The 27322-nt window shown below is 42.4% G+C and overlaps 1 protein-coding gene across 1 annotated transcript; it reads right to left on the bottom strand.

Annotated features, from left to right (window-relative positions):
- Positions 1–834: 834 nt before the first annotated feature.
- pmm1 (phosphomannomutase 1) lies at positions 835–25787 on the bottom strand. The gene is made up of 8 exons (XM_080775554.1): positions 25416–25787; positions 22374–22494; positions 18716–18792; positions 16305–16396; positions 15300–15399; positions 13218–13293; positions 5685–5800; positions 835–3208 (listed from the first exon to the last, which is right to left on the bottom strand). Exons 1-8 carry the CDS (start codon positions 25494–25496, stop codon positions 3086–3088), a joined length of 786 nt encoding a protein of 261 aa, XP_080631680.1. The 5' UTR covers positions 25497–25787; the 3' UTR covers positions 835–3085.
- Between the last annotated feature and the right edge of the window lie 1535 nt (positions 25788–27322).

The following is a 27322-nucleotide window of genomic DNA, read 5'->3' as shown; positions in this document are numbered from 1 at the left end:
TAAAAATCCTTCAGTCTTTTCTTAAAATGCCCTTTACCCTTAATTTCTGTGATGCCCTGTACATGACTGTATTCTTCATTGCATCAGTTCTTGGCTTAGGCACTGTAAATCGACCCATTGCAACATGTCTGGTATTATGTATGTGTCTATCACTGGTATAATGAATATTTTTATAACCAGCAATTTCCATGTACCTGTGTACCTGTGTGTGTCTATGAGCACGAGTATGTTACTTATTTATACCAGTAGGGGGCGCCAGAAACAGAGAGAGGGGTAGTGCTGTGTCTCTAATGAGAGAGAGAGAGAGAGAGAGACAGAAAGAGAGAGAGAGAGAGGGGGGGGGGGGGGGGGGGGGGGGGATTGCACCACTCAGTTCACACGTGTGTGATTTTTATATAAGCATTTTGGTTTTTTATTTGAACAAATGTTCCTAAAACATCCAGCCAGACTAGCAGTAGCAGCTAATCTCTGCTCCACCATCAGCCATGACAGCTTCTGATGATTTAACAGTGTACTGGATCTAGTTTTGCAGTTCAGGGCAAGGCGAGCTGCCTTATTCTGGGCTATTTGTAATGTGTAATGTAAGGGTTGGCCATGATACTGTAGCACGTCTGTCTGAGCATTATAATCACTACCATGCTCAGCAGTTGGCTGGATGTGTAATGCTATAAACCCCCCCTTCCATCTATCTACTGCTTAATTATATTAAACAAAATTACAACTTACTTCACGTTATAAAAGTTATCTTATAAATTAAAGTTGCAATGAAAAACAATAATATTAAAAGCAAAGTGTGCTAAAGGTATAAAGACCATTTCGTTACATCCTTTTATTTGAATAAATCACAATTCATTACATCACAAGGGCCCACCATCGGGCCATTTACATATTCAGTAAAATCATATATATATAAAAAGTTGTATTATTAAAATGAATTGACACAACATTGACACAAAATACAGCTATCTTTCCTCCAAACGTTTCAAAACGAGGTGATTCACACAATTATGCTTGATGCAATATTATGATGACCAATCATATAATACTTACAATCATATAATACTTTACAACAATGACCAGCAGTGATGATCGCTCAAACGCCTCAGTGTTAGGAGTGTCATAATCGTTTCCCATAATCCATAATCTGTGCCCCCTCAATCATCAAATTCATGTTTATATAATGATCAATATTAGTCACAAACAACGCCACTAATTCCTCATCATATAAACCATAAACAAAGGGTTACCACCGGCATTACTTGATTTCCCCCTCCACCTTCTTCATGTGAAAAGATATACAGTTTTCTACTTTTTTTTTAAATATTAATATACATATTGATATTCATGAGTTTAAATTGTGATGAATAAATCCCATGATTAAAACGATGTGAATAGGAAATCAATAGTGGTTGATAATATTGCAGGTAAAAATCCTTAACTTGAGCCACAAACAAGTTCATGGGTTCACCAGTATTAAAGTACTTGGGCAGTGATATACAGTAGCATACATACAGTAGCTCATAAACATTTGTTCAAGATTAAAGAAAAAAGGCTTTTGTTGACCCACTGACCTACAGTATAGGCACGGTGATATCATTCATTGGTTGAAATTGATTCATGGGATTTTTATCTTGAATAAATAAACGGTCAGTTCAGTTCAGCCCAAATACCCGTTGAAACCTTCTCAGTCTGGTGTGCAGTAGAAAAAAAATCTAAATGTATTCTACATTTTGTAGCAGCAAATCTTTTCCACGCCTTTTGGATGATCTAAACACAACAGTCAGTGTTGGTGTTTTTCGGTGTAGACCATTAAAAAAAACCGATATGCAGCTCCGAGTTTTATAAAGAAAAACGTTACATACTGGAATGATTCATAGAGCAACATCAAGGCAGTGTTTCTATGTCAGTCGTTCTTCGATTTTTCAAATAGATAGCAGACCTACAAGCTCGTAGTGCGCCACTCGGTGGCATGCTATGAGCTTGTAGATCTGCTGTCTTTCAATAGCTAAAGCATAACGTAATGCTAACACCAAAAGGGCCCAAAATGGATTAACAACACTAGTGTCGCATGCTACCTTCATAGCATGTAAGTTCCCATTAAAAACAAAAACTAAGCCAACATTAAAAAACCCCAAAAAACAAGCAGATATCATGACATTATTGTATAGCAATACTATTATAGCTCTTTACAGTATTAAATCTCCAAAAATGAAAACATACTGTACACAAACGTACATGGAGTTTAGCATTCAGTTTAAAAAAAACCCGACTGTGATGCTCTTGTCAATACTAACTGGCTTTGCTGTCCATTCACATCACTGTTAGACCAGTCCTAACATACATACTCCCTGGTGGACCAGTCTAACATACAGACTCCCTGGTGGACCAGTCTAACATACAGACTCCCTGGTAGACCAGTCTAACATACAGACTCCCTGGTAGACCAGTCTAATATACAGACTCCCTGGCAGACCAGTCAAAAGGAATTAGTGAGGTGATGATCCCTCTGAGATTCTGCTCCAGTGGGGACTTACTAAGACACTGCAAGAGTATGGTGCTTTAAAAAAAAAAGATCACATTAACAATGTGTAAATCTGCGTACTAAAGAATAAGATCAGTAGTATTATTATCATTATTTATTTTCGAACAGTTCCAAAGATGAACCTCCCTGCCTCAATCAGTCAGCACCTCAAGGTGCTGTGTTGTACATAAAGTACATAATGGCTCTTTTGGACTGAAACCTTCCAGAACCCATGAAATTCTGTGATGTTTCCATTATAACCAGAACCACACCTGGTGGGGCGAGGTACCGTACATCATACAAATAGAAAACGAATTATAAAAAAAGCAAAAATAGCCCAATCTACAAGCTGTGCACTTGTATATATCTAGATATTTTTGTTCTCGGTTCTGCCTTCCCCAGCCAGAACTCAGGGACAGTAGCACCTCCTCCTGAGCCCGTACGGCCCAAGTAAGGTTGTGAGAACCTTGTCTGAAACCCAGCCACGTACAGCGGTGTTATGGTAACACATCCAGAACACGGTTCACTTAAATAGTTCTTGTAGTGGAAAAGAGCCTCGGTCAATCAAGACTCGTTGGGCGGAGCGTCGAAGAAAAGCTCTCGACAGAGCCTCGCTGTGTCTTCTGGGCAGTAGACCGTGAACCCGATGGTCCGCGGGTCGTTGAAGATTTCATAATCGTTTCCACCCTATAGGAGAAGACATTAAGTATAAGTAAGACAATAGAGAGAGTATATGCGCGTGACATCATCATCATCAAACCCGGAAGTTATGCAGGAATAGATACATGGGTTTTTCAGAAATCTTTTAGGATTTAGAAGACATTTTCTTTTATCGACTTAGTCCAAAATGGGTTAACATATATTTCTTGTGTCCCTTTAATGCTGTCTTAGTTGACAGTATTGCTTGTGCACAAACACGCCTACACATGTCTTAATGTATTGTGTTCTGCTGTGGACGTGAAAACCTGTCTCTCCTACTTTGTAAAAGAAGTCAATCACAGACACAAAGAATGGCAACATTCTTTCCGCCACGGGTCAGCTCCTCTGACCTGAGTCCATGACCTTTCACCTTTGATCTTTCCGACAAAAAAGATTCCACAACAACCCCTGTGTTATCTCTGTTACTATTATAAACTCCTGGCAAAGGTTTCATCACCGTCTTATCCTCCTTGTCGACACGTCCACAGTGCCACAATATCTATTTATATATCACTGCTCTGCACCTTTCACTCTCTCTCTCTCTCTTGACACATTTTTACAAAATTGTGACAATACTTTTATACGCCTATAGATTTACATATAGTATGCAGGGCTGGACTGGCCACCGGGCATTTTCCCAGTGGGCCGCGACCGTAGGGGGGCCGCCATGATTTTGAGGAAAGGTCCGGGCGTGCTGCCATTCTGCCAGTGCCATCATGATAATGTGACTGTACCTGTATCAGTGAGTGACAAATAAACCCTCTACAAAGGGTTGTGTAGTTAGTTGTCTGTTGGTTTGTATCATTTATGTTGTTCTGTAAAAGTGGTGGTATTATTAGGGGCTTGTTTGTTTGTGTGTGCCGCGACGGAGCGGGCGGTAGAGTTTCTGCTATATCTGCGCGCTGGTTGTGGTGGGCCCGGCCGGTCTGGGCCAAATTCACGCGAAAATGCCCGGGCCGAATTTTTGTCCCAGTCCAGCCCTGATAGTATGTCATGGTCTGGCTCTCTGCCTGTCTGTATTTGTCTCCTTCTGTATCTCTCCCACTTCCCATTGAATCTGTCAGTCCTAGTTACACACCTGATCCCCTAACCTGGCCTCACCAGGCTTTCCACCACCTCGGAGGAAAGCCTGGTCTCTGGTTTAAAAAGTCTGTATGATCCTCTCGGGAGCGGATGATATGGTTACGTCATGTTGTAGTATTGATTTGTAGTCGACAGGCAGGAACAACAGGCGGCAACTTTATTGAGGGGAAAAGGAACCTCCTTTTACCTCAATAAAAGCTCTCGTAGCCTGTAGCTTTTATTGAGAAAAAAAGGAAGGAACCTTCCTTTTCCCTCAATAAAGTTGAGCCTGTTGTTCCTGCCTGTCGACTACAAAACAATGACTACAACATGACGTAACCATATCATCCGCTCTCGACCGGATCATATACCCTAAATGAAATGGTGCCCAGGCTAGACCTGGCCCCACTATCAGCCCAGCCCATTACAAACCTGTGAACTATTCTCTGGTATTATCAGGTATTATCTACCTGCTCCCTATACAGTAAAAAAAACTGGACTCATGGCACACACACACTTTGGTGTTCCTGTGATCTACCGAGAAGTTCTGGACTTCCTGTTTATTGCCTTTGTACTTAGTAGTAGTATTGTTTTGTAATAGTTTTGCCTTGAGGCTTTCCTGAGATACTCCCTGCAACTACAACTACTTTTGATTGTAAGCTAAGCTTCTTTTTGCTTTGATTAATCAGTTTATTTTCAAACTGCTCTTGTTTGTGCAGGCTCTGCATTTTGGGTTCAGTCATTCTGCAAACCGTGACACAACATAATCTGCTCTAACCTCTAATAATTCAAGTATAGTCATTGTTTTCATATTGCATTGTACGTGTATACATTTAAAGTAGCCGTGCCTTGAGGCCATGAGGTCAATAGGGCAGGAGCCCATCTCCTGTTTCTGTAGCGTGAGGCAGCTTGATGTACAAGTTGGAGGCAGCGGTGGCCGAACGGTTTGCGGAGCGGTCTTGATATCGTGAAGGTCGCTATAGTTCGTATCCCCGGACCGGCACGTTAAAATTACCACCGCTGAAGTGCCCTTGTTGAGCAAGGCATTGAACCTCTACCATGAAATGTTCTATGAGCAGGGCCTGGCTGTAAACAAGTTCTTGAGCTTAGTCTAGTTACCCTGGGTAAACATAGTACCTTTCCTTTCCTTTACACCCCCTGGACATGACGCTAGTATGTCGGAGGGACTTATACCCCCAATCCAACCCTTGATGCTGAGTGTCAAGCAGGGAGCCACTGGGACCTGGGTCCCATTTTTACAGTCTTTGGTATGACCCGGCCGGGGATCGATCGAACCCCGGCCTCCCAGTCTCAGGGAGACAGGACAGACACTCTAACCACAACTAGGCCACTGAGCTGGTTATACATTTAGCTTCATATTACAAACATTCTCTTTACTTACTAATGAGGTCTCGTTGCCAAAGAAGTAGATGGCGTTCAGGCCCTCCCCCTCCAACGCGTCCAGACACAGCCTCTTGTCCCAGCCCTCAGGGAAGACGTCGAAGCTGATGAGACCACCTGAGAAAATAGGATATGGACATCATGGGTGTTATTGCCCTTTATATTGTGCTACTCCAATAATGGTCGTGAACAGTTATGCCCATAACTAGAAACATAGAAAAAACGGTTTCCTTAAAGGGATAGTTCTGAGTTTTTGTGGTTGCAACTGTATTAATTGATTGCCCGAGTCCCGTGGTGGGAGTTCTGCTCTGGTTTTAGTGAATATTAAGTAGTTCCGGTCATTTTGTGGGGGGCACTGGGGGCCACGCAGTAAAAGTAAATGAATCCACAAAACGAACGTAATTTGTATTGTTGACCTATTTCTAAAATATTAGCGTGACTTTCGTTCAACTTTGACCCCTCCATCACATGGAACAATTTTTTTGGGCGTAGTGATATGGACACAAAAAACATAGTTCTGTGTGATAGAGGGGTAAAAAAAGAACGAAAGTTGCACTAATATTTTAGAAATAGGTCAACAATACAAAAATGTGGATTAATTTACTTTTACTGCGTGGCCCCCAGTGCCCCCCCACAAAATGACCGGAACTACTTGATATTTCACCCAAACCAGAGCAGAACTCCCACCACGTGGACTCGGGCAATCAATTAATACAGTTGCAACCACTATATTAATGGCAAGTATTTACATACAACTTAAATTCAAAAAATCTGAACTATCCCTTTAAATTGAAAATCAGGGCAATAAAGGAGACACACAGATAGAGACAGACAGACAGACAGACACACACACACACACACACAGACGCAGATATTCTCATCAAACATATCATAATGTTGTCTTATCTCCCAGCATTATGGTGACCACATTTACATCACCACACATGGTATACGTCTGCATTCGAACACAGTGTTTTCCATTCCCTACATGTGTGCAGTGACTGTGATCTGATGTTCTGGCATTTTCATTGTTTTGCCCCAGAACAGTATTATTATGGTGAGAAGAACTGACGTATACATTCTCTGCAGACAGCCAGGTGGTGGAAACGACCCCACTCCACACTGACTCAACCCTAGCATCCCTATTGTTGTGGTGGGCATGTCGTTGTAGGGGAAAAGGTTCCCCGGGGGGGCCTTAATTATCTTCCACACTGCGCTATCCCTCGGTACCACCTGTTAAATACGCACAAGGCAGCTGGCATGTATAACGGACCGGCAGTCTATACCTTATTTTCATATTCAGGAAGGCAAAGAAAGGGCAGTGCCAGTTTCATCCCCTCTGCCATTAGGCTCCTTAACAAACACAAACCCCCCCAATACCTGATTCACCTCAACTGGACCTGCTTGCCAGTGCCCCCGGCCCCGGCACACACACACACACACACACACACACACACACACACACACACACACACACACACACAGAGGCAGATGAACTGGACTGAGCGCACGCACACACACACACACACACACACACACACACACACACACACACACACACACACACACACACACACACACACACACATTATGAGTGTTTTATGGTGTGGAGAGAGACTTTGCTTTTTCTTTTAAATAGCTTTACATTTTTTTGAATTATTTTACTAGTACTTTGCTGGGTGTTTTATTGTATTTTCATAATTATTTATTGTCCTGTATGTATCGTCCTGAATGTATGCATTGACCTGAACATCAAAACATCCCTTGTGGATAATGAAGACATCTAATCTAATCTATGTGGGCATGCGGGCCCTTTCATTTGACATTGTTGGGCCAGCCGAGGATAATTGGTGATTGGGGGACCCCAGCTCAGCTGTGGAGCTGTGGGGACTGTGTTAAAACCATAGACTGTAAAAAATATGGACAAAGCGTTCCGCGGGTCTAACGTGAACGTAAAATGAAGTCGCCATCTTTCTAGATCCGTTTTGGCCCAGTTCAGGCCAGCTGGCCCATTGACTGGCCCAGACAACGAGGCGGGACTTCCCCCTTCTTCTTCGTTGGTTTTTATTTTGACTCGAGTGGGTGGGGGATCCCGTTCATGGACTGTAACGGTAGCCACGCCCCTCAGAACATGCGCGACTTTATGGTAATTTTTTTAATAAATGGGACCATAATTTTCCAAAAAGAATATTATGACATTAGAAATGAGACTTTAAACTAGTGACTGGAAGCAGAAAGTATTCATGACCATGTTTATTAAGGTAATACAGTCTAGGTGAAGTTGGGCCCAAATACATGGACTTCTATGGGGCTATGGGTTTTTTTGAGCCCAGTGAGAGCGCCACAACAGGCCATTATATGAACTTTCATTTCCTTAGTGGCTTCACAAAATATCTGTCTGACTGCCCCCCTGGTTAAAACCTTAGAGTATATATATTAATAGAGCCGGCACCCGGAGGAAACCCTGAGGCCAATACTATTCAGTCAGTATTGCAGCGCTGGGACAATTCTGGTCCGTTTGACTATCATTGCCGCACGTTCACGATGACAGACACGTGAACGGCCGTTTCCTACGTGAACCATAGTCAACAGCACTAAATAGCCAAGCGTGACAGCTGATGGCGATCCAGCCAATGGGAGTGTCGTGTTCCCCTCACACCCCCCTGACACACCTCCCTCTGCCCCCCCCCCCCCCCCCCCCCCTCTGCTTTTACTGCTTTACTACCACGCTTTCCTTTGCTGACCCCTCCCCCGCTGCCTCTATATAGACACACTTGCACAAACAAGGGACTAAATTCTTTCCGCTCCTATGCCACCAAAATGTGGAACGCCCTACCAACAGTCATTAAGACATGCGAATCCCTTGACTCCTTCAAAACCGCCCTCAAAGGGCAACCTACGTACGGACGGCTGCAATTCTGCAAACTGTTAATAAATATTTCAATCAAACAATCAATGACCCAATCAATGTGTCGGCCCGCGATTGTCCCAGTTTAGAGATGCGGGTGTCAAGAGTCCTACAATTTACAATTTAGGCATTTAGCAGATGCTCTTGATCCAGAGCGACTTACATTTAGGCAAAAAACAAAAGCAGAGTCCTGACAAAATATCACACAAAAGCCTCCCGGTTTTCAACTTTTACTAGTACCAGGTTGTACATAGATGTTTTTATAGCCGTTTTTGTTCTGTTGAGACAACTTGAGAGGTCACTAGTAGTGTGCTATAAGAGCTCAAATAACTGTCCCCCGTTCTGGCGAAAAAACACCAGGTCAAAAATAATAAATGAATGTCACAGAAATTGTCAAAAGTAAAGCCGGGTGCACACACCGGGTGTACAGCGACGCCGCGTGGCAACGCCTGTGAAAATAGAACGGTGGCGAATCGGAGCGTCAGGCGAGGCGTGAAAGCGCGTCGGACGGAGCCGGTTGTGGGATAAGGTTCATTGAAATTAACGGAGGCGCGGCTGTTTTGACGCGCGGCGTTCGTAAGACGGTGTGCACTCGCTGGGCGTGACAAAAACAGATTCAAGTGATTTAAGAATCCTGGTTTGGGTTTTTGAAAATATTATGGTCACCTTATATGTTTTATCAACAGCCACCGAATGACGGGATGAATAGATGAGATGAAGCCAGCTGGGGGAACCTTGGAATTTGATGCAGGCCATTTTTTTTAAAGTTAAGTTCGGTTAAAGTTCAATTTCCCTGGTTTAACAATGGATTTAAAAAAGGAGGCCAACAACACAAAAAGGAACTCATGTGAAAAAGCAATGTTAAGAATATAAACAATACAATAATGAATGAAAACTTGAGATTAGCCATTATCAGTCATTGCTGCAAAAGGCAGATATTGAAGGCAAACACATAAAACTTGCCCTGTAGTACACAATATATATACGTGATATCCGTGGCACTGGCTTTTCTCTTCTGCAGCTAATTCTTATCTCAACGTCTCACCTCAGCACACTACATTTGAACGACACATGATCATTTTCTAGATTTGCGATTTCTCTGTGCAGTGTGCATGATGTGTGTGTCTCTGCATATATGTCAGAGTTATTACATCTGAGAATCAGTATCACACACACACACACACACACACACACACACACACACACACACACACACACACACACACACACACAACCAACCGTCATAAAATTCCAAATGCATCCATTTGTAACCCGAGAGCGTACGGTACAAATGTAACCATTTGGACCGTCCCGGAGTGAAATGAACACTGAGGATTATTACATTTTGGGTGGGAGCCCCTTTTGGTATGCTATGCTTTAGCTATTGGAAAAATAGCAGATCTACAAGCTCATAGCGCGCCACCGAGTGGCGCGCTATGAGCTTGTAGGTCTGCTATTTTTGAAAAATCGAAGAACGACTGACATAGAAACATAGCTTTTTCAGAAAACTTACAGGATGTACAGTCAGTAGTAGACATTTTTAGAATCTGATCTCGGGTCAGAATGGGTTAACACAGAGGACACTGTCTATAATATAGCATAGCCTTGCCTGCAGGCCTTCCCATAATGTACTGTAACTGTACTCTGTTTAATGATACTTCCCGCTCTACCACGAGCCAAAGTGCCATTAGTGAGGAGACGAAGATGAGATGAAACAGCCGAGTCTGTCTTGTTTGTTTTGTGCACAGCAGCTCGTCTGTACTCTGTGTAAACTGTAAACTGTAAACTGTGTGTACAGTCTCACAAGTCATTAACAGAACCTCTCACCTCGCTGGACCTGTGAGCAAACACCAAGCATGCTGTGATTATTAATTAACCTGAAAAAACCTCTCACTCCTCTCTCTGCTCCTACAGTGCGTTTATGCCACGGTATAGGGAGTGTGTGTGTGTGTGTGTATGTGTGTGTGTGTGTGTGTGTGTGTGTGTCTGCGCGTGTGTGTCAGTGTTGTTTTTGGCAGCAAATTTCGATTTTAGTTTAGTCATAGTCTTTGGACTGAAACTTCATTTAGTTTTAGTCACATTTTAGTCACCTGGAAATGTCTTAGTGTTAGTCTAGTTTTAGTCAACTAAATGTCATAAGATTTTAGTCGACTAAATCTACAGTTGATTTAGTTGAATAAAATGTATTTTGTTGCGTGTTGATGCCGTCGTAATGACTGATTTTACACTTGCTGAAAATAGCCGATCTACAAGCTCACGACGTGTTGTGAGCTTGTAGATCGCTATTACAAAATACATTTTATTCAACTAAATCAACTGTAGATTTAGTCGACTAAAATGCAACCAACCATGCAACCAAGTGTAAAATGACTTGTACTGGATCTCTTGTCCACTAGTTTTTATTTGTTGACGAAATTGTCAGTATATTTAGTCTTAGTTTTAGTCATCATAGTTTGTTTTCATTTAGTTTCCGCCAGTGAAAAAAGGTAGTCGACGAACATTTTTCGTCTTAGTTTTAGTCGACGAAAACAACACTGGTGTGTGTGTGTGTGCATTAGCACGCACGCATCACTGTAAAATCCCTACTGTTCGTTTAACTCTGAGTTAATGTACAAATGTAACCAAAGGGACCCGCGAGGGCACGCTCTCTCAGGGGGGATGCATGAACACTGAGAATGGATGTTATTGTGTACGAGTCCGTGTGTGTAGTTGTGTACCGTGCATGCGTGTGTGTACGTGTATGTGTGTGTGTGTGTGTGTGTGTGTGTGTGTGTGCACATGTGTTCCAATGTCCACAACAACATGTCCTCTTTACACTCCAATAACTATGAGGTAGTTGAGTCTCTTATGCCACAGAGATAACGTACAACAAACAAAGTCTTTGTAGAACAAGCGAGATAACAGAGTAGTATTGGGGAGATAAACGGATGTAAGACAACGAGTCCCAGTTTGGATGTTTAATTCATGCCGTATAAACGGATGTAATAATATCCGACAGAGCATTATTTTAATATTTTATCTCGATTATTATGGATAAGAACGTGATTTGGCTGCATGGGTGAAAGTTACAACCAGACATTGCTGCTGGCATCGCCCAAAGTCTCCCATAATTAGAGCTGTTGTGTTCTTCTCTACAGAGGCCCACACACAAATAAAACAAAAGAAAGGAGGAAAGATAGTTAACCATCTTCCTTACCTCAAGAAACCGATATAAACAGTTCCATTTCGTGAGAATGATCGGTATGGTTTAGAATGCATCTATTTTCCCTGTCAGAGAATGCTTTACTGAAACTCCGAGTCCGTAGTACCAGTAGGCTATAATGACATGTTATGGTCATTTTGGTATGATTTCTGAAGAACATTCACACACTTTGGAGAAGTAGTAAACTATTATAAACTGAAGATACCAGTAGCGTAGACGGTACAGTACACAACGTAAGCCCTATTTCATACTTTCACAAATGTTTTGTATATATAGCTGATTTATAATCTCACATATCACATTATGATATGTTGAGCTTAATCCATTTTGGGGCGGGAACACCTTTTGGTGTTTTATGCATTGTGTTATACTTTAGCTATTGAAAAATAGCAGATCTACAAGCTCATAGGTGCCGCGCTACGAGCTTGTAGATCTGCTATTTTTGAGAAATCGCGAAAATGTGACACAAATCTTTGAATATATATTATTACAGAGTGAACATTTTAACTCAAATCTTTGCTTCTGGTGGAGGTTCCCTGGAACAACATATTTTCAGATGAGATGGGGAGGGGAGGCATATTACATATAATTCTTGGGGTCCTTGACATGAAATATTGAGCACCACTGATACAGAAACGTAAGGTTTTTCAGAAAACTGTCAGGATTTTGAAGACATTTTTTTAATTTCGACGTCAGGCCTAAAAATGGGTTAATGTAGATCTACCTGTTCACTAGGAAGTTGTAGGAACACGTAATTATTTCCCCTTGAGAGAGAGAACCACATTCTAGTCCAACTAAAGCGCTAGAAGATGCTGGTGTTCTTTGAGTTAGCAGACCGTGTTGTCCATTGACTACAAATTCAGACAGACAGTGTTGTCCATTGACTACAAATTCAGACAGACCTCCAGTAAGGAGGAATAACCCATTTAGGCCTGGCGTTCGAAAAAAAAAAAAAAAAAAAGTCTATACTAAATCCTGACAGTTTTCTGAAATACCTCATGTTTCTATGTCAGTGGTGGTGTTCAATAATTCATGTCAAGGACCCCCAGAATTATGTGTATTTGGTTGGGCCGACCCCAATTTGAAAATATGTTGTTCCAGGGACCCCCCCCCCCCCCCCCCACCCAGAAGCAAAGATTTGAGTTGAAACGTTCTCTCTGAAAGAATATATATTCAAAGATTTGTGGCACATTTTCATGTTTAAAAAAAAATAGCAGACCTACAAGCTCAGTATTCAATGTTGACATAGAGCTTGTAGATCTGCTATTTTTCAATAGCTAAAGCATAACATGATGCTTAAAACACCAAAAGGGGTTCCCGCCCCAGAATGGGTTAAAATGTCCTTCTTTTCTTCCATTTCCCGGGAAACACACATTGGTCTGTTGGCCACTGCCAGCTGACTGTGGGGAACAATTAAGACTCACCTCTTGTGAAACGCAGTCCCTTCCCAGCAAACTCCTCTTGTAGTGCAATAACAAACTTCTCTCTGATCTTCTCTCTCTGTGGGGACATGGCAACGGAACATGACGTCTTAATGTTAATTTACTTTATTTGTTTATTTGGACAGGACAATGCATATTAATGGACGTCACATGGACGTAAATACACCGGATATACTGTAGTACAGTTGCTAATTTTCATCCGCAGTCCTCACAGGAAACACAAAACGGAAAAACAGACAGTCAAACAGTGGAATACATTTACATGACATTACATAGGGAATGTGGCCTTGTGGTTAGAGAGAGTGTTCGCCCTGAGACTGGGAGGTCTGGGTTCGATCCCCGGCCGGGTCATACCAAAGACTGTAAAAATGGGACCCAGTGTCTCCCTGACACTCAGCATCAAGGGTTGGATTGGGGGTAAGTCCCTGCGACATACTAGCGTCATGTCCAGGGGGTGTACTTGTACATAAAGCTGCCTCACGCTACAGAAACAGGAGATAGGCTCCTGCCCTGTGGGCCTCATGGCTTGGCAAGGCTACATAGGGAACACAGCATGAAAAATAAATACACCTAAAATAATCATAAATCAAGCAACCATTTTTTCAGATTGTATTTAAAAGAGGGAAATGTAAACACAGTCCCTTATACGCAGAAGAAAGCCATTCCATGCTATACACAACCCTGTACTGAGAGGACATTTTGGCCGAACGTTGTTTGCCGGTGCGGCACTTCGCAGTCTCCTCGAGTTGTTGCTCTGGTACTGATTCCCCTATCGGGCTTTCGTTTATTGTTTGTTAATTTATACCTTGTCACAAAAAACCCAGTGCCACAGCAAAGTGTAAATGTGTCTTTACTGCTTAAAAACAGGGCGGCATTGTTATGACACTTATGAGATGATGAGATGAGATGAGATTGCAATGGTAGTACATTGTATGTAATGAAAACAAATTATTGTAACGTCCGATTTCATCTCATACTGTATAGTATACTGTATTTTATCAGTCAATTCCTTCTTTGTATAATTTTGAAAGTGTTGAGTCTCACCGTTGGTTAAGATAAGCGAAATCCAATAAATGTGATATGTACGTTCACAGACAATATCAAATGACCTGATCGTACTAGTGAAAAAACAGATCTATTCAGATGTTCTTATTCTATTCTGAACTTCTTAAAGCTTTGCCATGACAAATACAATAAAAATAACTAATACTAAAACAATAAAACTAACTAATACTAAAACAAAACATTTTTTTAAACAACTGAAACTAGCAAACACACTCGTTAGGACTCTAAACTGAAACTATAAATTGAAAAGAAGAACTTTTCTCTGCAGGGCCAGCTATCCTTCATCAGATCAGAGTATTCTCCTTCTCCCTGTCTCATGGCTTTGTGAAACTTCAATGGTCTCCCTGTTAAGCTCTCTTGAAAGAACAACATTGTTTGGACTTGTCCTTGTGTGTCCCTGTGTGTCCCTGAGTGTCCCTGTGTGTCCCTGTTTCCCCCTGAGTGTCCCTGTGTGTCCCTGAGTGTCCCTGTGTGTCCCTGTTTCCCCCTGAGTGTCCCTGTGTGTCCAGTTCAAACTCAGTCAGACCCCTTTTCCACCGTTCAGAACCAGTTTTTTGTCCATGAGCCAGAAGCTCCAAAGTTGGAACGTTAATTATGAATTGAGTGGGTAAAACCATACCTATATTAAATATTCCACAGTATAGTAGCTTTTTCATATTTTATGTTTTTTGCATATTTTCCTATATGATGCCTAATTTGCATATTTACATTTTTAAGATTTGTAATACAATAAATCATTGTTTTTGTGTAAGTAATCAACTGGGGAAGTTTCATGGTGATAACGATTTAACCCATTTAGGCCTACGGCCGATTCTAAAAACGCCTCTAAATCCTGACCTAAGGTTTCTGAAAAACTTCAAATATTTATATAGCAGCATCAAAAAATGGCAGCCGTGTGCATATTATCAATTGTCCTTTAAAAAGCTGTGACAGTGGGGGTCGTTCTCCCATCAGTGTGACCTCAGTGGAAGCTCATAAACACCAGCCATTAAATCTCACCTTGTCAATTTCGGAGAATTCTATTCGCTCTTCGAGCGTGCAGCTCCGGCCAATGGGTGAAATGTTGAGCATGCCATTGCGGAACTCGATGAAGGTGCCCCTGCAGGGAGAAAGAATTCAACAGGGATGGATTTTAAAAGATTTGGAATTAGGGTTTGGTGGTCGCAGCCAGTATGTCAGTCCCGGACGGTGCCATTCTGGGCGGGAACCCCTATTGGTATCTTACCCTTTCAGGCCGGGAACCCATATTTGGGTTCTGTACAGTATGTACAGTATTCAAAAATGTAATTTCTTTGATGCTGCTATATAAATAACACCTTAGGTCAGGATTTAGAGGCGTCTTTAGAATCGGCCTTAGGCCTCAATGGGTTAAGAGTTATTCACGTTTTAAGAGGACGACGTCCCAAACCGGAAATGACGTTGAATGTTGCTCAACCCGTTTTGGTGTTAGCATTATGTTATGCTTTAACTATTTAAAAATAGCAGATCTACAAGCTTGTAGGCCAGCTAAAAAAAATTAAATCGCAGAACGACTGACATAGAAACATAGCTTTTTCAGAAAACTGTCGAGACATTTTTAGAATCCGAACTCAGGTGAAGTAACATTGCTACAGACAGAATTTAGCTGGTGACCCCTCCTCACCCCACCTCCCTGGTGGCATTGAAGCACCATTCCTGGCTGTGAGTGATGAGAGTGCCGGGGGGGGTGTACAGTAGCTCTAGGTGCATGTACAGTCTGGGTGGGACCTCGTCTGTGATCTGTGTGTGTTCGGGTTAGCAAGTGAATGTTTATACATTTCTGTATGAGTATGGGTGGGTTTTTTTCTCCCAGTATTATGCTGCATGTACTATTATATTTTTCACTGTACAATATTGTCTTTATCTATCATTCATAGGAAGCTTACACAAAATAGTTTCACCCGCTCCTTTATACTTGTGATGTGACAGTAGACTTCAGACAGTCTATACTGTATACACGATACGTGCATGTCTTATGAGTGCTACCTTTTCTTAGGCAGTTTGATGAGACCCATATAGCTGAGACAGAAGTTGATGAGTTCTTGTAGAAGCTCCTCTCCTATCTGGTTCTGAATGGCCTGCAGGGATGAAAGTAATATGAATATCACAGGAACAAAAAGTTAAAGTGGCTTTTTTTCTTTCTTTACAAAGCAGAGCATACAGTCTCCCATCTATCCAAGCATTACAACTATTATTAACTAATATTACATCTATTGTTTACAAAGTGCATGCCTTTTGTCCGACAGGGGCATATAGGTCCGATCCATTGGTCCCATCGACTACCTATACCCCAAACCCTCACCCTAACCATGACTGCGAGCACGGGGCAGCACACCTAAACCTAACCCCAAACCCTCACCCTGACCATGACCGCGAGCACGGGGCAGCACACCTAAACCTAACCCCAAACCCTCACCCTGACCATGACCGCGAGCACGGGGCAGCACACCTAAACCTAACCCCAAACCCTCACCCTAACCATGACTGCGAGCACGGGGCAGCACACCTAAACCTAACCCCCAACCCTCACCCTGACCATGACCGCGAGCACGGGGCAGCACACCTAAACCTAACCCCAAACCCTCACCCTGACCATGACCGCGAGCACGGGGCAGCACACCTAAACCTAACCCCCAACCCTCACCCTGACCATGACCGCGAGCACGGGGCAGCACACCTAAACCTAACCCCAAACCCTCACCCTGACCATGACCGCGAGCACGGGGCAGCACACCTAAACCTAACCCCAAACCCTCACCCTAACCATGACTGCGAGCACGGGGCAGCACACCTAAACCTAACCCCCAACCCTCACCCTGACCATGACCGCGAGCACGGGGCAGCACACCTAAACCTAACCCCAAACCCTCACCCTGACCATGACCGCGAGCACGGGGCAGCACACCTAAACCTAACCCCAAACCCTCACCCTGACCATGACCGCGAGCACGGGGCAGCACACCTAAACCTAACCCCAAACCCTCACCCTCACCATAACCGCGAGCACGGGGCAACACACCTAAACCTAACCCCAAACCCTCACCCTCACCATAACCGCGAGCACGGGGCAACACACCTAAACCTAACCCCAAACCCTCACCCTGACCATGACCGCGAGCACGGGGCAGCACACCTAAACCTAACCCCAAACCCTCACCCTGACCATAACCGCGAGCACGGGGCAGCACACCTAACCCTAACCCCAAACCCTCACCCTCACCATAACCGCGAGCACGGGGCAACACACCTAAACCTAACCCCAAACCCTCACCCTGACCATGACCGCGAGCACGGGGCAGCACACCTAAACCTAACCCCAAACCCTCACCCTGACCATAACCGCGAGCACGGGGCAGCACACCTAACCCTAACCCCAAACCCTCACCCTAACCATAACCGCGAGCACAGGGCAGCACACCTAAACCTACCCCCAAACCCTCACCCTGACCATAACCGCGAGCACGGGGCAGCACACCTAAACCTATAACCCCGAGTCGGACCAATGGTATGCCTCCCTTGTTGACATTCATTGACAAAAGATGAGGTCGTGTAAGGTAACCGCGGCAATGTCGGTGTACTCATTAACGCGTTTAGACCTGGAACACCTACACAGTGTTTATGCCTTTCAAGCCGGGAACGTCTCTGTTCTTTTTGTTTTATTTCTTTTATTGAATTGTTTTAGGCCTTTCAGACAACCGTGTTGTTTTTGGCAGCACATTTTTATTTTAGTTTATTCATAGTCTTTGGACTGAAACTCCATTTAGTTTTAGTCACATTTTAGTCACCTGGAAATGTCTTAGTGTTTAGTCTAGTTTTAGTCGACGAAATGTCATAAGATTTTAGTCGACTGAATCTACAGGTGATTTAGTCGACTAAAATGTGTTTTGGTGGGCCTTGATGCCGTCGTAATGAGTGTTTTTACACTTGCTGAAAATAGCCGATCTACAAGCTCAGAACGCGTTGCGTTGCGACGCGTTGTGAGCTTGTAGATCAGCTATTTTCAGCATGCAACCAAGAGTAAAATGACTTATAGTGGATCTCTTGTCCACTAGTCCCTTCCTAATATTTTTATTTCGACGAAATTGTCAGTATATTTAGTCTTAGTCATCATAGCTTAGTTTTCATTTAGTTTCCATTCGTTTTTGTCAGTGGAAAAAGGTAGTCGACGAACATTTTGCGTCTTAGTTTTAGTCGACGAAAACAACACTGTCAGACAACTCATGGGTCAGGATTTAGAAGGCGTTTTTTAGAAGCGGCTGCAGGACTAAAAATATGTAATTAATAATCCCTCCTTATCTTATTCTGGGTCACACCCGTTTGTAAACGGTCACACACACCCACGGAAATGTAAATTGGCAAAACAAACAAAAAACAAACACAAAAGTGCACACACTCACATGCTTTGAGATGAGTGTCCCATCTTTGTATTGTACTGTGCCATTCTCAGCAAATACATAGTCAAACTTGTGTTTCACTGCAAAACAGAACATGAGGCAATTTTAGTTACATTTCAGACAGTCAGTAACACAGACAGACCCAGGCCCTGATTATCTGTTCTTCTAGTGCTCCAATTTCAAAGTCGGCTGATCTACTTTTTACCACACCAGACATCACAAGGTGATTCTGATAACAGTTCGTCCCAGGATGCTGGCCTGCTACAGAGCGTCACAGTCCAGCCCCCCTGGCGAGGCCCTGTTCTGTTCTTTAACTTCTGTTCTGTTCTTTAACTATATAGAAGTGTCTATTTGTACGTCTATAAAAGTTCTGATGAATTGAACATGGTGGACCCTGTTGTAAACAAGTGTAATGCTTAATTGGGTCGTCCACTCACAGTTAACAGTCTTTGTATTGACTTGAGTTTGTGCTTGAAATGTACTGTAATTCTGCAAACTGTTAATAAATATTTCAATCAATCAATCAAAACCAGAAGTGAATTCCCCGTTCATTTTCCTCATAGACTTTTAGAAAGGTATTTATATAAAGACGTTTACGCCGCGAGTTGTGACGACAAATGACAGTAAACAACAATGTTTTGGGTCGATCAAATCATTTGTAAGAAGAAAAACATGACAGGATTAGAACACTTTTTCTTTTGTTTTTCTTCTTATAAATTATTTGATCAGCGAAAAACATTGTGTTTATTGTCATATTAATGATGCTAACACCAAAATGGGTGCCCGGTCAGAATGGGTTAAAAAAAAAAAAAAACTTTTTGAAAAGTCTATGAGGAAAATGAACGAGGAATAATTCACGTCTGGTTCTAGCGTAGTCATGAAAGGGGGCGGGACTGCGACGCTCTATAACTGTCTCATGGGATTATGCTTCGTCACAGACTACAGTACGCTCTGTAACTGTCTCATGGGATTATGCTTCGTCACAGACTACAGTAACACAACCTGGAATAGGCATGTTTAATCTGCATGACCTTTACACTCACGTTGGCTCCCTGTTAAATGGTCAATGGGGCTATATTTACAATTTACAATTTATGCATTTAGCAGACGCTCTTGATCCAGAGCGACTTGCATTTAAGCAAAAACAAAAGCATGGCATACATCACATATATAAAAAGTAGTTGTCATGAATCATGTATAAACTAAGAACGTAACAGTGGAGTATCCATGTCAACTATACATACTATATTATATTATATATTATACAATATACATGTGTACTATAAAGTGCTATGACTACATAAAATAGCAATTATAGTGCTGTCTACGTAACAAGCTATAAGTCTGTCTAAAATACTATCTAGTCTACATGAAGTGCTATCTAAGTCTAAGGGGCTAGGCTATAGGGTAAGTGCTACGGACCATGGTGGAGGTGGGTTTTCAGACTACGGCGGAAGATTGGGAGTGATCGAGGCTGCAGTTCTGACTGTGATGGCATTGCCCATATTATTGGGAGTGAGGCTGCAGTTCTGACTGTGATGGCATTGCCCATATTATTGGGAGTGAGGCTGCAGTTCTGACTGTGATGGCATTGCCCATATTATTGCCCTGGCTTGTGTATATATAGCAACATATCCACGTCTAAACTGTGTCTCCGGTAATCAGAATCTGCATTTTACTGTTACATATTTTGTCACCATTGTAATTTATTCTCATACAGTACAGAGTGGCACATAGAAAAATGTTACTATAGTGTCCACGGGAAGTTCATAAAACATTATGGGTACTTCATTTAGTATTGCATACTTTGAAACCAACTCCTGATAGATAACCGTACATATCGGTTACAGTATAGTTACACAAAACCGTGCCATTTTTTTGCCATCCTTTGCCATTTCCTTTGCCATCCAGCTTTAGCCAGTCTTAATTGGCACTAGTTGTAGCCTAATATTGACAGCTGGGGTTCTGGTATATGGTAATGGTGCCCACTGTCCACTCAGCTGTATTTAATGGCTAGTGTAACTTTGAGGGGTCAAGAAGGATGGTGTGTAGTGTTATTGTGAGCAGGTGAGTAAACAAGCTCAGGACATTAGGGTCCATCCATGTGTGTGTGAGCAACAGAAGTCAGTTTACTCTGCAGTTGCGATGACGCAGGTTAACTGTGTTCTTGTGAATATAGATAGACATGAACAGATTGACCCTATAGATCCTAAAGCTGATTCAGGACAAAGTCTCAATGATGACAAAAGAAAACAGAGACGAGTCATGATTATTTGTCTTGCTGTGTCAGGGCAGAATAAGAACAATAATGACTGTTCCAATTACAACAGCCTCCAGATTATTCCCCTTGCTGAAGTCTGATGTTTGAACTCTCTCTATCTCTCTCTCTCTCTCTGTGGCTATCTTTAGTGAACGTACGTGCTCGCTGTATCAGTGCATAACGTAAAGTAGGCTACTTGAGGACACTTGAGTCTGCGTTTTGCACATGACTCATGTTATCTTCTCTCTCCCAGCTTCCCTGTCTCACTCTCTCGAGTCTCTACTCTACACTGGCCTATGAACCCCAGATAACGTCCAAATATACATTCATCTACAGTGAATGTGAATTCAGTTAGTTGTATGTGCTGTAGTGTGTAATTGAAACATACTTATGATACTGTACAGTACAGGCGTTTCTTATGTTGGATAGAGAAGCCTGATGGAGAAGTGAGTGACACGGTGTGGCCATTTTGAGTTTTGACCTTACTTAGCCCATTTTGGGGCGGGAACCCCTTTTGGTGTTAGCATCATGTCGTGCTTTAGCTATTTAAAAATAGCAGATCTACAAGCTCATAGCGCGCCACCGAGTGGCGCGCTACGAGCTTGTAGATCTGCTATTTTTTTTTAAATCGAAGAACGACTGACATGGAAACATAGCTTTTTCAGAAAACTGTCATTTTTCAAACAGACATTTTTTTAATCTGATCTCAGAGTACTGAGGGGTATTCTTATACCCCTGAAGATTAAGTAAGAGCTAAATGTAGAAGCCTAGCTGGGTCAGACAATCTATCCGAGGCTAATAATAACTACAATTACAATTTATAATTTACGTAACATGCTATAAATCTGTATAAAATGCTATCTGAGTCTACATAAAGTGTAACCTCGCCTCACCAGGCTTTCCACCACCTCGGAGGAAAGCCTGATCTCTGTTTCAAAAGTCTGTATGATCCTGTCGGGAGAGGATGATATCGTTACGTCATGTTGTAGTATTGATTTGTAGTCGACGGGCAGGAACAACAGGCGGCGGCAACTTTATTGAGGGAAAAGGAAGGTTCCTTCCTTTTCCCTCAATAAAAGCTCTCGTAGCCTGTAGCTTTTATTGAGAAAAAAGGAAGGAACCTTCCTTTTCCCTCAATAAAGTTGAGCCTGTTGTTCCTGCCTGTCGACTACAAAACAATACTACAACATCATCCTAATGACTACAAAACAATACCACAACATGACGTAACCATATCATCCGCTCCCGACAGGATCATATACCCTAAATGAATGGTGCCCAGGCTACATAAAGTGCTATCTAAGGGGCTAGGGCAAGTGCTACGGGCCGTGATGGAGTCTGAAGAGGTGGGTTTTCAGACTACAGACTACTATAATTAATGCAAATGATTCCAGTACTCACCACCATCCTCCCCCTCTCCGAGCTGTTCCGCAATCTTGGAATAGTCCGACCCGCCCACTATCCCAATCTTCACTTTCTTCCTCAGACTCTGGAAAAACTCATCCAACTCTGGGTGAATCTTCTGTTGAAGGGAAAACACACAGAGGCAGAGTCTCAGAAAACATTTTCCAAAGTTCAATACCCAGCTAGCACTTGATTGATTGATTGATTGATTGATTGATTGACAAGTAAGTAGCCTTGCCGAGCCATGAGGCCCATAGGGGCAGGAGCCTATCTCCTGTTTCTGCAGCCATGAGGCCCATAGGGGCAGGAGCCTATCTCCTGTTTCTGTAGCCATGAGGCCCATAGGGCAGGAGCCTATCTCCTGTTTCTGTAGCCATGAGGCCCATAGGGGCAGGAGCCTATCTCCTGTTTCTGTAGCGTGAGGCAGCTTGATGTACAAGTACACCCCCTGGACATGACGCTAGTACAGTATGTCGCAGGGATTGATTGACAAGTCAATACAAAAACTGTTAACTGTGGACGACACCATGATAAAGCATTGCACTTGTTTACAACAGGGTCCACCATTTTCAATTCATCAGAACATTTAGAGAGACGTACAAATGTATACTTCCATGGTCGGTGGACGGTGTATCGCTACTGTAGCTCCTGCATGAATGGCAACAGATGCTGAAAAGCATAATTATGTTGCGTGATGTAAGAAAAGTATAATTACAAAGAAACAACAGACAGTCCAATTCGTGTGTCGTCTGTGTGTTTCTGGCTCAGGAGGTAGAGCAGGTCGTCCAATGATCCGTGGGTCCATAGGGGCAGCGGTGGCCGAACGGTTTGCGGAGCGGTCTTGATACCGGAAGGTCGCTAGTTCGTATCCCCGGACCGGCACGTTAAAATTACCACCGCTGAAGTGCCCTTGGACAAGGCATTGAACCCCTACCATGAAATGTTCTATGAGCAGGGCCTGGCTGTAAACATTGTAAAGATTCACCTCCCAATGTATGAATGAATGAACCATTGTAAAGATTCACCTCCCAATGTATGAATGAATGAACCTTCACCTCCCAATGTATGAATGAATGAACCTTCACCTCCCAATGTATGAATGAATGAACCTTCACCTCCCAATGTATGAATGAATGAACCTTCACCTCCCAATGTATGAATGAATGAACCTTCACCTCCCAATGTATGAATGAATGAACCTTCACCTCCCAATGTTTGAATGAATGAACCTTCACCTCCCAACGTATGAATGAATGAACCTTCACCTCCCAATGTATGAATGAATGAACCTTCACCTCCCAATGTATGAATGAATGAACCGTTGTAAAGATTCACCTCCCAATGTATGAATGAATGAACCATTGTAAAGATTCACCTCCCAATGTATGAATGAATGAACCGTTGTAAAGCGCTTTGAGAACTTGGAAAAGTGCTATAGAAAAAGGCCATTCATTGTTATTACATAGGATCACATATAATAGTCCTGGAAACAAGTCCCCAGGACTTCACTATTTTGTGTTATTATTTAAGCTTAAGTGTTTACTGTACCTCCAATCAATCAATAATCAATCAATCAATGTTCATACTTTGATTAACTAGTGCAGCCCTAATTGTTTTGTTAGAAATAAGAAAAAGACAATCTGTTTCAGTAGAACTACTTTCCTTGTGTCTGTAAGAATACCCACAGCTCACAAAAGGGAAGCTGCATTATGTAATATATAAGACAAGTCAGTGGGTTCAGACTCAACAGTATGTACAGTGTCAGACTGTCAGTAACACTATATGCGCTTCTGTGTCAAAGCGAAGCAAGTAAGCAACCAATGCTTGCTCATGCAGAAACACATCCTAAATATTTTCGAAAGATACGGTAGACATGTTATGATATTTGTTTGTGTCTATGGACTGTCACTCTGTTCTTGCGGCTATTCACTAGTCAATAGTGAAATGTTTGTTGCCAGTAATGTACCCACCTTTCATGCTGTATACTGAGGAATTTTATGTTTACATTCATGTGTAGACTGAGGGAATCAAAGAATGTATTAATTATGGCCTTAACAGGGATCACACAGAGTGACACAGTCTTCTCCTCATGTTTCTGGAAACACTGGAGGCAATGTTTATATGTTTTTAATTGATAATAAGGACTGCCTGGAGTGAAAATAGCCTGATACATAATATACTGTAGGCTATCTCTGTGTTGTTGTTTTGTATTTACTGTCATGTTTTCCCCTGTTGTTTGTATATGGACCCATTGTGTCTGATTTTTCAATCAATACGGTAGACATGTTATGAATGATATTTGTTTGTGTCTGGACTGTCACTCTGCACTTAATTGTTCTGGCGGCTAATCAATAGTCAATAGTCAATTAGGCCTACAGTTTGATGATGACTATGTCATCTCTGTCTCTTTAAGCCACGCGGCTGTTACAGTATGTTGTGTTTATAAACAGACAGAAAAAGACACCTGACACCACAGGTTTGACTCATGCAGGAACACTTGTGTAGGCAGCAGGCTACACTATTATAAGAATATACGCGCACAGTCTTGTGCGTGTTACAGTAGCGATCTGTAGAGGACATTTTGTCATAATTTAACAGTATAGGCGTATGAATGAAACGGGTCGGTAAATTATAATTTGATTCAATTTGAATTTAGCCTTAAGAGAACACGGTGTTCCAATTAAAGATGTTTGCCTTTTGCCTCGAAAACTAGTTGGATCTCGAAAGGGATTCTATATAGGATTGATCGAGACGATCATAATCAAATCCTTGAAATTAAGGTATAGCTACTATCGGATGAATGCAAGTTTATATTTAGAACCCTGTCTGACTGTCACCCAATGCATTACGTTAGACGCTAAGTTGTGTTACACAACAAGGATTGTTGCATCTTCTCTTGCAGACATGCAGCTAACTAACTCGAGAGTCGAGACACATCGCGCTTGCTTGCTAATCTTAACATGTTGACAATCCTGCAATTTAAACGGAATTATAAACAAACGCTATGAATCAAAGTGATTTAACAGGTTGATTTCTTACCTCTCTTGGAGGCGTGAGAGTTCCATCCACGTCAAACAGGCATAGGATGTCTCTGTCCGTTGAAAAGCCATTTGATTCCATTTCTATACTTTTCTCATTACAAAAAAATAAAAATAAATAACAATACGACCGCTATGATAGTTTGATTAAGAGTAGGCCTATAGGCTTAATATATATTTAAAAAAAATAAGAGAAGAAATAGTAGTAAAACAATATGCTACAATTAAGTTCAAGATTCTACAGTGAACTAAATAGACGGTACAGCCTGCCGGTTTTCTTTCGTTTTCAATTCTCGATATACCCGTTTTTTAAATTCGGTTGGAATAATTGAGGCTCAACCCATTCACACTTCGCAGCATGCTGATGCCATGGCTCTGTGTTTTTCTTTTGCAAGCAATAAGCAGCGCTGCTGTAACCCCAGTTAGTCCCTCTCTCTCGGAGGATATTGCACGTACAGCCTATCTCTCTGACACACCACCGTGACGTTCCGAAGTGGGCGTGCACTTGGCACACGTAAACATTGGAGCCATGATACAACAGAACAGAGAACAGAACAGATCTTGTTCTTTAGCTACACAGACAGTCACAGTCAGCGCGCCTATTATTACTCAACGCGACCTTATCTGCCATGATTCTGCATGCATGCCATTTGTGAGAGGAAACCGCAGATCGTGGTCAGGTGATAATGGGTAGGCCTATACACACAAAAAAATGGGTTAGGTATATAAGTATATAAGTACTTATAAGTATATAAGTTATAATATAATATTATCGCCTATACAAAGAAGAAAAGAAAACAATTAAGAAGAGAGATACTGGATACTGCTATGTGTGAAGTGTGAACTAGCCCAAACATTTAGAGAATTGAAAAAAAACCTAGTCTACGAGAGTCTAAATGTTTGGGTTTGTGTGAACTATGTATTTATTTAACACTGTATAGAATAATTTGATCGTTTTTTAAATATCTTTAGGCTAATCACACGTTACCACTAGCGTATACATGCACCCCCAACATGCATAATTTGTATTCCCTTTAATGTTGCACCAACCGAATCAATGACCTTTCGTGCATGCATTTTTAGGCTACTCAGGTTTTTCTGAGTGCAATGTATGTTACAAACTCTTGGATATACAACAATATTTGTAGATTGTTATAGTAGACCAGATCTGTAGCCTATGTTAATATAATATTACGAGTAAGACGCGCAAACGCGGGAAGCGAACGCAGCTCGTACATTTTTGGGTTTTGGACGTATAGCTGCTTTGGGGACTCCTTATATGGTGCCCCTTTTGTGCCCATATATGGAGCTGAGTGGACCTGCCCCCTTTTGTGCCCATATATGGAGCTGAGTGATTGCTGATGCAACACACTCCATATTTGGATAGCGGGACAGACACACAGACAGACAGACAGACAGACACACAGACATGATCTGCTATAGGTCTCATAGTAAGTGCTCACTGCGTTTGCAACTACAACTACCACCAGACAGTAAGACACCTGAGGGCGAGAAGCGACCGAAGTCGCTTGCACGCGTCCGCCTCGTTGACTGCAGACTGCTGGGCGAGCGCTGGGCGCTTTGGCATGGGGGTGTACAGGCCAGGGTTTGATGAGGTCAGATCAACATAATGGAATGTGTGACAGAACAGGTCAGCTCCATACAGTATATGGAGATCTAAGGGTGGTAGCGGGGACATTCTCTTGAGTGTAGTACAGGGTTTGATGATTGAGGGCCCAGGTAGGGCCGTGTCTTCATTTTCAGGCCTGTTGTTGAGAACTCTAGTTTTCGCCGGCTGCCGAGCGCGGCTGCACTAATAACTTTGGGGAAGGCCCGTTTAAATGGACAGGTATCAGTAAACAGGCCCGTCTAGAGTTTAAATGGACAGGTATCAGTCAACAAACAGGC

The sequence above is a fragment of the Protomyctophum bolini genome (assembly GCF_963924005.1).
Source record: "Protomyctophum bolini genome assembly, chromosome: 11".
Classification (NCBI taxonomy): domain Eukaryota; kingdom Metazoa; phylum Chordata; class Actinopteri; order Myctophiformes; family Myctophidae; genus Protomyctophum; species Protomyctophum bolini.
This window is presented reverse-complemented; position numbering and strand designations above follow the sequence as displayed.